At 46.4% G+C, this 12,994-nt stretch overlaps 1 protein-coding gene and 1 long non-coding RNA gene across 4 annotated transcripts in view; one reads left to right on the forward strand and one right to left on the reverse strand.

Annotated features, from left to right (window-relative positions):
- LOC144177733 (thimet oligopeptidase-like) overlaps nucleotides 1-3,585 on the reverse strand; it is a 108,828-nt gene extending 105,243 nt beyond the window's left edge. The window contains exon 1 of one of the 3 annotated variants that reach the window (XM_077705314.1): nucleotides 3,062-3,585. In XM_077705314.1, coding sequence (XP_077561440.1) covers nucleotides 3,062-3,394 — 333 coding nt within the window. In that variant the 5' untranslated portion in view covers nucleotides 3,395-3,585. The remainder of the gene's footprint in view (nucleotides 1-3,061) is intronic. The other 2 variants (XM_077705312.1, XM_077705313.1) reach the window with 2 other exon arrangements.
- A 2,949-nt stretch (nucleotides 3,586-6,534) lies between these two features.
- LOC144177732 (uncharacterized) lies at nucleotides 6,535-12,576 on the forward strand. Its single transcript, XR_013323844.1, has 2 exons — nucleotides 6,535-7,286; nucleotides 7,870-12,576. It is a non-coding gene; the product is annotated as an uncharacterized LOC144177732 (long non-coding RNA).
- Nucleotides 12,577-12,994: the final 418 nt, after the last annotated feature.

Genomic DNA, 12,994 nt, shown 5'->3' on the forward strand with positions numbered 1-12,994 from the left:
TCGGTAATTATTTTACAAAGCGCGAAAGAAGAAAAACTACCATGCGCGGTTTGCGGCGGCCGCACCAACTAAGGCTGTGACGTTGAGAGGAGGGGTGCCGTGATTGGACGATGCCCAAGGTTAGCAATCAAACAAGTTTCGGTTTCGGTTATGTAAAACATAACCAATGGCGTTGTTGGATGGGCATTCTCAATATCTCAGTAATCATCGTACCGCGCTTCTGCCATGTTGTCGGCTGTAAAATGCACAAGATAAGCCTCCCAGGACGGCTTGTAGTCGTAGCATTCACTAGCCGAGACCTACGCAGTGCATGAACGCCCTCCGCATACCCGCAGACGCCCAAATGTCGTGCGCTTTTCCCCCATATTTGGAGCTTGCCTCCCTCATGCCTGTATCGTAAAAAGTGTGTTCGCACCAGGCCAAGGGTTTGTTCATTCTGGCATGTGCCCACTGCCTGCAAGCAGTCGGTGCTTATGGCAACAGCACGCCAACGAGAACTCGCTAGCGCGGCAGTGCCAGCCTGCGCGCGTTTTGTGAACTAGTTCGTGTAGCCATGAACGTTGCGGCCGAAAAAAAAAAGGTGAACTCAATATAGAAAACATCGGCGGCAAACAAAAAAGTTAACTTACAAAAAAAAAAAAGCACGTACCCGCGGGGATTTGAACTCGTGACTTGCAAAACACTTGCGGTGGCATACCTAGCACCTCAGACAACTGAGCCACGGAGCCGGATGCGAAAGCCCCGCTAATATAGGGTGTATATTGTACAACCGGTTTACACTTTTATTTAGTTTTGGCATTTCAAGCAGCTTAGGTGACTATTTGTTGTACTGCGCTCGTGCAGTGAGCGTCGCCCGAGTTTCCACAGTAGCTCACGTCTAGCAATTGCATTTCGTAGACGGAAAAGCGTTCGCAGATGCGTAGTCGTGCTGCTGACCGCTGTGCTTGTTCGCCCAGCGCAAAAAAGTGCTTCCCGCGCCCTAGTTTTACGCTGTACGGTAAAAATATCAGTTGATTTTATTTCCTTCGTACCTATATTGACTTCGCTGACTCTTCTCCCGCCTTCAAGAGGCCTTATGTTTTCCTACTGGCGTACCAGTCAGCCAAGCATCGCATGTGCGCTTGTGCAGCGCTTGTGTGATTGACTTGGAGCTAGATACAGTGTACAAACAAACCAAGTAAAGAAAGGCACATTCTTCCATTCACAAACGTGTCCTGGCTTCGTTTCAACTAAGCGAACGAATTGCGACCAAGCAATTTTTTTTAACCTCCTGGACTGCGACGACCCGCCGGCGGCCGGCGGACGAAACGCTGGGCCGACTGACTCTGTTGGCCGGGGAGCCGTGCAGTAGCGCCGCAGCCAATTGCCAGCTCATCCCCTCCTGACGTCAGACGAAAACGCCACAGAAAATGGGTGAGCGTAAAGAGAGGAGGACAGCATTTTCGAATTAGTTTTTCTACTAAATAAAATCGCGTAAACGCGTCTAGAGTGGTCGAAACATGGCCTGGGGACTCCGGACTACAATTTGCGCTAGTAATCCCGCAATGTTTACACATCACTTCAGTGTCCCTTTAAGTGTTTCTATCGTGCTTCTTGATAGGTGATGTTCTGGGTGACCTTCATGTGATGATTTCTTTCTCGGCTTTGAATTTAGCACATGTATGCAGTATCCGGGAGTATGCAGTGTGGGGTTGTTCACAATTGGCACATTTCAATACGTTAGAAGCACAGTTCTCTGAAGGGTCATGATGTCCTGCACACTTGGCGCATGTCAGATTTCTGTGGCAGGTGGTAGTACTGTGCCCATACCGCTGGCACTTGAAGCAGCGGCGTGAGTTGGGTATGTAAGGTCGCACGTTGCAATGAAGGAAGCCTGCAGTGACAGACTCCGGTAGGACACTTCAGTCAAAAGTTAGGATCACATGTTTCGTTTTTACTTCTTTGCCATTGCGTCTGATCATTATTCTTCTTACCGCAGTAATGCCCTGGTCACGCATGCCCTCGAGGAGGTCAGACTAACTTTCATTGAACAGGTCCATCTCGGAAATGACGCCCTGCGAGCTGGTAAGGCTCCGGTGTGGCGTTACAGGTATTTCAAGGCCAAGTAAGTCGGTCTCGTTCAAGAGACTGTCCTATCAGATTGTTTTTTAGTAGATAGTTCTACAAGCACATCCCCCGATGTCAGCTTCTTTGCCTTGTAGTTCGCGCCAACTACACTCTCAATGAACTTGGCAATTACGAAGACCGACTTGCAGGTAACTGGAGATTCTTTGGTCTTAGATTGTATCACTAAAAAGCGAGGAAAGTTGTCCTGGGTGTTAAATTTCATGTTGGGCAGAGGTTTGAATATTACATCGGTGCGGGCCCTTTTTGGGGCCCGATCATTCGGAAGAGAGGGTTTCGAAAATACCATGCGACATAGTATAAAGCAGGTGACGGGGGTACTGTCTTCTTTGACGTTACCCTGATCGTCAAAGAGGTCCCGGAGCTCCCTGCCTGGTAGACAGGCAGGGAGCCCATCGGCCGGAGCTCGCCCAAGGCTCCGACGGCCACCGTTTACGGCTTCTAACCCTTCACCTTTCAACTTTTAGCCACGGTAGGCAACAGCTACAGTATGGGGGGCTCGGGGTACGCGGTGTCGCCACTCACCGTCACCAAGATTACTCAAGGTGCCCCGTGCGGGGCCTGACACAAGGTGCTTGAGAAAACCGCCGATGACTGGTGGATCTTTGCACTGCATCCCGCAATATTCGCGTGCACCAGAAGTAACACTCGGGTAACTTCCTGCCCGGCCGCGTACCAAGGAACAGCAGCAGCACGCCACGTTGCACTGCATTCTACACCGTTCCCCCCGGGGTGGGAACGACACAACCGCTTCGCGTACTTTTTCTCCTGGGAAAGCTCGATTTGACAGCAGGCAGCGCACTCTACATCCACAAATGCGCATGTGTTTTCTGTTCCGGTGTGACAGGTCAGCGTTTCTGGACATGTAGCACGTAACGCTGCGTAAGAGCACAAAAGTGGCCCGACTGCTCCCCGTGCAGCGGCACGCGTAACTCACCCCGAGCACCGACTCGAACGTAACTTCGTCCCCTTGCAGGGCGCCGACTTTGTCGTAGATCTTCTGGCACTCGGCCACGATCTTCGAGGCGCGGGCGTGCAGGTCCTGCGGCTCGAGGTTGAAGTGCCACGACCGGAGGACGCCCGGGGCGGTGCCGTTCGCGACATCCATGTCGGCCTGCCTGCCGTCGAAGGCCAGCGACGAAGCGGGGCACGGGTGCTTGGCAGACACGAAAAGCGGCGGCGCCAGGGAGTACCGCGCAAGTGACAGCAGGCCCGCGGCACTGACGGCGATGCTCGGCTTGCCCGCGAGTCGGAGTGCAGCGCAGCTCATGCAGCGGCTTGCTGCCACTTGTGGAGCAGGCCTGTCGAAAGCGCGACCGCGCGACTGCACTTCTCACACCGGATGCGGAGATCACGCGAGCTGATGAGCAGGAAGGCTAACCAACAACGCCGCTCGACGTTCCAAGCGTGCCGTGCTCACTGTACCCTGCTGAACTAGAATCGCTAGAATCACAGAGCAGGGAGCTAGAATCAACGTTTTTTTTTTTTCGCAGTGCCTATTCTGTGGACCAGACCATAGGATAATGTTCAGCTTTATTCCGTGGACCAGACCACATGATAATGTTCAGCTCTGTTCTGCGGACCAAAATTGCCAAAATCGTCTTAATATTTGTTTTGAGGTGGTTAGTCTACAAACATTTCCAGGGGGCAGGCCAACTTAGCGTTTTCTGCGTGGTTTGTCCACAGGTTTGTGATCTGGTTTACAAAAAACCTAGGCTATGAACCTAGTAACAGATATTTTTGATGCCAATTTTTAACGTACCGAAACCTTTTTTTTAGCAAGCCTACCCCGAAGTCAACTGAAGTCATGCCAAGCTTGTTCCATAATAAACATTGCGACTATTACAAAGTTCGCGCCGGACCAGTGATGCCAACCCTAGGGATTTATCCCTAGATCTAGGGGTTTTTTGTCTCTTTTAAAGATTTGGCGTCTTTTTGTGAAATCTAGGGATTTTTTAGAGCGTGTTGAAATGAAACGCTATGCAGCTAGTGACTGGTGTTGCTGAGTAACCACGCGTTTTCAACAATAAGTGACTGCAAAGAATGTAATTTTTTGCTAATTTCTATTTTTCATTTCTAACTTTCCTTCGCTATTTCTATTTTTTTTCATTTAAAACAGCATTGGTGTTGTGCAAGCCGAGAGAGGGCGACTGTGGTTCTGTAACGCTAGAGTTCCTGTATATGCTCTATGCTCCCGTAGGGAGCATATACAGGATACTCTATGTAACGCGAGGTTCTCGCAGTAACAACCTCTGAGGTGTGCTGTCGAAGGAACTTGTCCGGACTTGTCGTCGCGAGTAAGAACTTGTCTTCGCAAGTGAAGTGCAACTGTGGAAACTCTGAGGTGTGCTGTACACTCGAAGGAACTCGAAGGCCGGCTGCCTGGGTAATTTGCGCATACAGAGAAGAGACTGTTGCAAGAGCATTTCAAGAGGCGTTGCTGTGAAACCAGAGTCGTCTGCTCGAAGAAGCGAATTCACATCACTCCACAGAAAATGTAGAAAAAAAGAGCTGCAGTTGCTGCTAGTAAGCTGTATCTTAACTATAATAAGATTCAGAGCAAACGAAGCGAAGAGCAAGCTGCGTTTATACTAATAAAGGTGAATGCCAACTTGCAAAAATAAAAAAAAAATGCAATCTGGGGATTTTGTCTGCTATCTAGGGATTTCTGAGGGGTCATTCTAGGGATAAAGCGTTGCCTCAGGTTGGCATCACTGCGCCGGACAAATACGGCGCAAACTGAGCGTCAAACGGTCGGCATCATGTCATCGAGAGTTGAAACGTTTCTTTGCCCGCCTAATTTTTGTGAACGTGAACTCGGTCGCATTTCGCCGCATCGTGGTGTGGAACGTAGGGCTCGCCGCTTCGGACGTCTTTGTTGATTTCGTGTGTTCTGTTATGCTGTGTACTAAATGCCTGACGACGACATTACGCTACTTGCATCGCTTGCTGTGCATGAAGGGGAATGCTAGGCAGTTTTAGCATATCGGTACCGTGTTTGCGTTACCGCTTACCGTGTGAGTGCACAAAGCGAGAGTTACCGCGAACGGTTACTTACCGGCACAGGCTTCACCGTCACCAGCGGCTTCCGGTAACACGGTAAACTGTAACGCAAACACCGTAACGATATGCTAAAACTGCCTGCTGTTCTGATTAACGGAGATGAAGCCGTCGGGGAAGGGGGGGAGGGGTAGAGGTATACAGCTTCGCTGTAGAGTCTCTTGTCTTCGAAGCATGAAGCGTTCTAGCTCGAGGCGTAAACGACAGTCTCGGTGGTGGTTGTTTTTTTTTTTTTTTTTTTTTTTTTTTTTTTTTTTTTTTTTTTTTTTTTACTACGCGTTACGAAACGCTCTAGCACGAGGCGTAAACGAGTGTCCGGGTCTTGTAGTACCGTGACATGAGACGACGATTACGACGACGGGAGATGCCAACAGCCCCAGCCCCTAAGCGGCTTGGCCCCTAATAAGAAGTAGGTGCCGACAGAAGTAATTGGAGCACGGGAGCTGTGGCCGAACCGCATAGGAGCGCCGTGTAGCTGCACGGGTGGTAAACGAAAGGAGCAGAACACGCATGCGCCACTGCCGACGGTGATAGCATTAAGAATTTTTCGGTTTTTTAAATGCACGGTTATCTAGAGTCAAAGCTAGATCGTGTAATGTTTCTGTGAGCTGAGTTACCGTGGATAAGCCTTTTCGAAAGCCATGTTGATTTGGATTGATTAGTCCATGTTCTTCAGAGTAGGCAATTATGTGCTTAAGGACTATGTGCTCTAAGATTTTTCCTGATGCACAAGTTAAAGAAATGGGTCGGTAGTTTGAAGGATCAGAGCTTTTACCAGACTTAGGTACCGGTGCAACTTTAGCTATTTTCCAATCCTTAGGGAGCATACCGAAATCTAGTGACCTTTTGAAACCCACTCCGCGTACCTCACCAAAAAAGCATTAGGTATATTGTCGGGGCCACATGATTTCTTAGGATTGAGGTTAAGTAATAAAGAAAATATTCCGGATTCAGTTAAGGTAATTTCATCTATTTGGCGATATATAGCTTGAGCTGGCCGCCTTATTTGCGGGCGGTTTCCGTCGTCTACGGTAAATACTGACTGGAAGAATTTATTAAACATGTTAGCTTTATCTACGGCTTCACTGGGGGTATCCTATTCTGATTATTTTTCTTAGCATTGAGGTAACGCCAGAACTTCTGGGGGCAGGACGTTATAAAGTTTTTTTTAATCTTTGATGACAGCTTTTAATTTGATGGAAAATTCCTTTATTTTTGGCGCATGGAAGGGCAAAGCACATTTATTTTTTAACGTGCGCAGCCGACAGATTTTACGCTTTAAATGGATGATGTCTCGTGTAATCCAAGGGTTATTTTTCCTGACTCGTTTTACTTTTTTGGGAACATACGTCGATAAGCAGCGTTCAACAGTACTTTTAAAGAATTTCCAGAGCGCATCCGGTGATATGGAACGTTCGCAAAAGCAGCTGGTGAAAGTGGAATGCGCTAAGGCTAAAGCATCTATAATACTGACATCGTCTGCATTTACCGAATCGTATACCCATGCTATCTCTTTTTCTGTGCGCAATGCCTCATTCAAGACCAGAGAACATTTTGTTGCGTTGTGGTCTGATATAGAGCGTATTCACATACATACAGGCAACCATGCGTGCGCCGCCATATCTGTGGCCAAGCGTCTGTTGCTAGGCGACGTTGTGCGCACGGCCCGCAGATCAGGCCCTCCTCTTCTCCTCCGTGCCTTCATGGCGGCCAGGCAGGTCGCGGTCCGCGATATGAGCTTGTGTTTTCGTGCAAGGCGTGTGCGAGTGGCTTGATAGTCTGTTGCACCTCGATAGCGTTGGTTACGCGAAAATTCATGGTTCCGCTCATGAGTGTGACAACCTTATCTGCAATTCAACCCCAGCCTCTGCGCACACCTACGAGCGAGTGCGAGCCGGTCGGGGCGCAAAGGTTGCATCGTTAGCGCATTGGTCGTTTGTCAGCATGAACTGCATCATTTCCAAACTGATGCCCACTGAACGCAAAGTAATAACTCGACGCCAAGTACTATTGAGTACAGTGCGATCTACCTATCGCCAGACGCGTATCAAGTCGCCGCCGCAGATCAGCTGATGGCCAGCCGCCGCGCTCTAATGTCACAGGTGAGTTGTTTTGCTGAGTGTGAAACATTTAGCGCACGAGAAACCCAGTGCCAATGTGTCGCCCGTGCCATCTTGAGGGAAGCCGTTTTTAGGGCTGCTTTTTTGATAATAACTCGAACATAAGCAGCAACGTGTTTTCTTCTTGTTTTTTCTCGTGCGGTGATGGGATCGCATGCAGCGATCAATTTACTTCTGTCAATCTCAGCGCAGGGCATGAAGCCCTGTGTTTCGATTGTCCTTGGGTGGAGTGAGGAAACCGGCGAGCATCAGTTAAAGGTCAAAACCTCGGGTACTTCTATCCTGCGCACTTTTGAGGCCGATATATCTTTTAAAGAAATTGCTGTTCGATCACGCCGTCCGGAAACGAACGTCGTCTCAAGCTGTTGTTTTGCGCCAGCAGCGCTTAGCGAAATTTACTATTATGTGTTTTTAGGGGCAGCAGAACTGCCATTTCAGTCTCCGTACAAAACTTGTAGCTCCTGCTTGGTTTAGAAAAACTAATTGTGCACATAATGGAAGTAATTGTGCCTTTCTGCTTCACCCCGAACTTTAGCCCGTTTTTTTTCTTTCTCTTTCATTGAAGGCGTATGCAGCTGCTAGAAAAGAAATACGGCGCCCTCACAGAGCTGGTGTGCGTCCTGCGGGGCAAGCCTCAAGAGTGCCGTTTTTTGCGGCATCCGTGAGCAGCAGCAGGTTTAAATACAGTGATGGTGTTTAGCACACTTCGAAACTGATCTACAGAAATATTCAGAAATAAATAGCGAGGTCGACTGGTGCCCTTTTATGTGCATTTAGGTGCCTTTCCAGCGACTGCTATTTGAATTTACAATGACTGTGGAAAATGAAAAAAAAAAAAAAAAGAAACACATTTTGGTCATGCTCTTCATGTGCTAGAATATTTTTTCCAATACGTGGTTTCTGGCCAGGAAATGATAACTCATGGCTATCGCCTTCATTTTGGCTAATTCAACTGTTATGAAATGGTGATCTGTACAGTGAGCACAAGGACTTCATTGAATTATCGGGCCACATTTTGTCACACTGCGAAAAGTTACGCTTGTGTTCCACTTTTTGGGAAGTGCGTTCATTGCTTAGAAAAGGAAAAGTTCATACATGAATTGATAGGCGTACTTAAAATTGAATGTTTAATAATGTGTGCATTAGAGACCCTTCAGTTGCACTCCCAAAAAAAGAAATCGTGTATCAAAACCTTGCTATGTAGCAGGGAAGGGGCGAGATGACGTGTTGGTTTCGATGTGCTTTTAGCCTTTTCATTGGTTGTAATCGCATTGGTATGTTTATTCCTTGAATAAACAATCAGTCACAGTTCAGTGCTTTGTCCTGCCTTTGTTCATATTGCTTTGTAAGACCCACTTTTCATTATGCAATACCAACTAGCTTACCAACCCATGTTCTTTGTGCACCACCAAAGCTTAACATTGGTGTTTCCGGGCATCAGCAGCAAGGCTTAAGTTAACTTGTCTTACTTACACCTAGGGTAACTGCTAACAGCAGCTTGGGACACTATTAAAAATGGCATGATGAGAACATGTCTATCAAGAAACATTTTATTACACATCAATAAAACACCACCCAACCAACAGTTCACAATGTAATTACCCATCAGTTAAATATTAGTGATAGTTTGCAGTAGGTCACAGGAGCACCGATGCAGTCTGCCGATTCTCTTTTGTTGTCACTTCTGCACTACTACTTGGAGCTAAACAGAGACAAGGAGCCTTGCTGGGGTACAAAAAAAAATTACACCCATCTCCCCGAAGGGAACCATGAGTAGGATGCGGAGTGTCATGGGGGTTCCGTTTGCGTTTCCGTTATGTTTAATTGCGTCAGCGCACCCGCTGACGGGACTGTTGCTTCCATCCTACTTCATCTGAAGAAGCTCGGAGTCAAGCGAAGCAAGCGCAGCACTGAACGGGCGCTCTGCTAGTTCCCCTTTATATTCACAGCTGTAGGAGAGGAGACTACGAGAGAGAAGTTTGAAGTTTATTAGGAAGATTGCATATAATACAGTACATACATTGGTAAATAATACAGAAAGAGGTCCCATAGTTTATCACTGCGGGGGGACCTCTTGTTAAAAAATACATAAAAAAACGGTAAAACAAGAGCAGTCAAAAGAGATAAGCAGAAATATAATGTAGATTTATACACAAACCAAATGGACACGGTATAATGAACAATTGCGATGATCGTTCATTACTGATTAGGCCAAAATATCAGAGCGGAGGTGAAAAAAAAAAATGACGCTTCACTGGACATCAACAGTGTCGAAATATAGAACAAAACAGTTTAATTGTGGCAAAACAGCCTAGGCTGATTTGTTCAGCCTTCATAAAGAAAACAGAGCATGAAAGCAGAATTATTGTAAAATAATATTACGCAATAAAGGCATTACAGGGATCAATCAGGCAATATGCTTTCACTGGGATGGATTAAAAAAAAAATTGCAACACAGAAATCAACGTCAGTGAACTGGAGACATACATTTTCCCGGAATATATACGCTTTCCTTGGATTTATAGGGTGAGAGTGAATGAAGGACTATGAAGGAAGAGCCGCGCATGCGCGCGAGAGAGCTGAAGCGAACGGAGGAGGAGCGCGTGCAGACGGTAGGAGAGGAGAGGAGAGTACGCAGCTGTTTGGAAAGGAGGAGAGGAGCGCATGCACAGATGGTGTGCGGACGGTCGCCACCGGTCAACAAGTGACATACCCCCGAGCATAAGACACTCCGCATCTAGAACACGGAAACACCATTTTTTCCCATTCCATTCGGTTTTTGTGTGTGGGTGCTTCCACTTGTAACCTTCCATTCTTTGTGTTACGATTGATACACATAGCCATGCCCTATTGTGCACAGTTAATCTAAAGCAAGGGTGTGAAACACCCGGGCCACATGTGGCCTGCAGACCTTTTGATTTTTTTTTTGACCTTTTGATGTATTAAAGGATCACCGTAAAACAAATATCAGTGCCTATATTTTAGTCATCCTGGAGATCAGTACTGATATGTTTCTCGAATGGTGACACCAAATTCCATACAGAAATGACCAAGCATATTTACAATGTGTGGGAAAGGACTTGTTTCGTTTGAACGGCAGCATTAGGTGACAATTTGTTACACCCCCCTCCCCCCTGCCTTTCTTGCATTGCAACCTTCCCACGTGGGACTGAACTTCTTGACTGTGGCTTGCTTGCTCACAGATGTGAGTTTGAGACCCCTCATGTCACTAACTAAGATGCACAATTTTTTTTGCACAAAACATTAACAACTCTTAAAAACTTGCATACTACGACGACAATCATCAATGTCAGCTTGGACAAAAAAGGGAAAGAAATATTGACATTGGGCAGCATTACAAACACCCTGTATTTTTTGTGAAGACACAGAACTAAGCTGAAGAATGTTTACTAGAGCAGCAGCAGCAGCATAAAATGGACAGTGGTGTAACAACTGACAAAAAATAACCTACCTAAACCATTGGAATCAAAATCACGAGCGTAACAGTTCAAAATTGGGCTTGATGTCTTCATCTAGACTCCCATTGCTTTAGGCTCGCAATGGGTGCTGCCATTCACTGCGTGGAATAGCATTTCACATTATGGAAAATTCGGAGGGCTTATTTTACACATTACGGCACATCAAAACTTTCACCGCCAAGAAATTAGGTAAATCGTCGGTCAACAGTCCAGGAAACAGCTTTTCATGTCTACAGGAGCAAAATCCTCATAATGTTCTGTTTGAACAGAAGAGTGCATTCATACAGATGACCAGGGCTAAAATCTTCATGACAGAACATAACCGCAAATCACACAATGAAAACCAAAACATCTGTGCATTTATCTTAGATACTACAGCGAAACAAAAAATTGCATCCATAAGTCAATCATCAGGAATTGCACTACCTGGTACAGTAGCCTGTGCATTGTGCTGTTATGCCCATCGCTGGGTAGTCCCTAAATCATACTTCCAATAAATACACATGGTTTGCGACGATTTTAGATGCCCACCACACAACATTTTTTGCACGCCCCTTACACACCACACTAACCATGCGTTGCACCCTGGCTGTCTTAATGGTCATGTTCGCCTTCTAACCAGTGGCATTGGATGCCTGCTGCTCTTTTCACTGTTGCCCAGTATTGGCATTTCATTGCGGCCATTCCCATTCTATCCTCTTCTGTGTGGCTAAGGTGTTGTGCTGCTGGGCCCAAAGACAGTGCAGGTTCGATTCCCAGCCACTTTTCTGACAGAGGCGAAAAGCAAAGACGCCCGTGTCTGCGAGATTTCGGCGCACGTTAAAGATCCCCCCCCCCCCTTCTTGCCCCAGGTGGCCAAAATTAATCCGGAGCCTTCCACTACGGCGTGCCTCACCCACCTATTTCCCACACAATAAGGGAAACTGCTAGACATTGTTGTCTCAGCCAAACTGATGCACACGGCTTGCTGGAAAATGCCTATTCGAATGGCACAACTGACTGGCTCAGATTTGCTAGAGCTGCGCACACAGCTACAATTTTGTCTAGCTGGGTGAGCCTCTCGTTGTGCTTCACAGTCACAAGATCAATTGGAATAGTGCTTGACAGGATTCAGTATCGTCCTCTAAGTAGCCCAATCACCCGTTCTACATGAATGCGGACATTAGCCAATTTTCGAGTTTTTTGGACGTCCCAAGCCGATAACTGCGATTTCCCCCTAGTGAAAGCCGGCATTTCTAGCTTGGCTGAGTGGATGCCAACAGCATCACCTATTGTGAATCCTCTGTCAGCCAACACTGTGTCACCTGGTACAAGGTTATTTAAGATGCCGCAAGACTCGGTAAGGCGCTTGTCGCTGGTCCGACCACCCCAACCCTCGGAAATGAAAGTGACTGCACCTCGTGCTTTGCAGCGCAACGCCTTAGCCACTGAGACACCGCGGCGGGTTATATTTGCAGCATTGGTAAAACCATTTTGAAATACTGCAACTTGCCAAGGAATTTAGTCCTGTCAGTTTTACCTTGCAATCTGATTATACTCACATTTTTTGCAGTTTGTTTTTAGTTGTAAATTAAGTGTATCAAGTCATTTTTTTTGCGTGTTTGCCATTCAGCAGAAGACTGCACTTACTGGGCACGTCTGGTATTGATGGTCATTTGTACTCAACACATCCTGTATTTACAGATTTCTTTTCTGACTCCAACAACTGCATCGGTGAAGCAATTTTGTAAGCCTGCAGCTCGTCGTCTTGTTCAGTTGTTATTAACGTGCTATGTTAGAGAAATCACATCAATCTCAATTATCTTTTTAGTTTAAGAGTGTGGCATTACTTTGTGTATTTACCAGAAAACTATTACCTGTCTGTATAATGCCTTTAAATCCCTATTTCTTTGAACTGTTTCAACACTTTTCTGTGTATGATACTGTCCAGTTGCTGTGATTTTTTTAACACGAGGAAAATGCAAATATCATTTTAAGCAGTGACATCACAAATGACATACTGTGTGCTGAATAAACTTTTTCTGTTGTTGCCCACTAACCTGTTGCCTACTAACAGCTTTGCAGGCTTTGCTTAAAGACCTACAAAAAAAAATAAGTAGCAGATAGTGAATTTTCACTATTGTAAACGCGATACCCAGGACTCTGCTGGGAAAAACTCGTCATTGTGTACATAGAAGGGAACTTAGTATCTGGCACACAGCATCACTGAAA

Source organism: Haemaphysalis longicornis, unplaced genomic scaffold, assembly GCF_048455015.1.
Source record: "Haemaphysalis longicornis isolate Haplotype H1 unplaced genomic scaffold, Haemaphysalis longicornis Haplotype H1 scaffold_30, whole genome shotgun sequence".
Taxonomy (NCBI): domain Eukaryota; kingdom Metazoa; phylum Arthropoda; class Arachnida; order Ixodida; family Ixodidae; genus Haemaphysalis; species Haemaphysalis longicornis.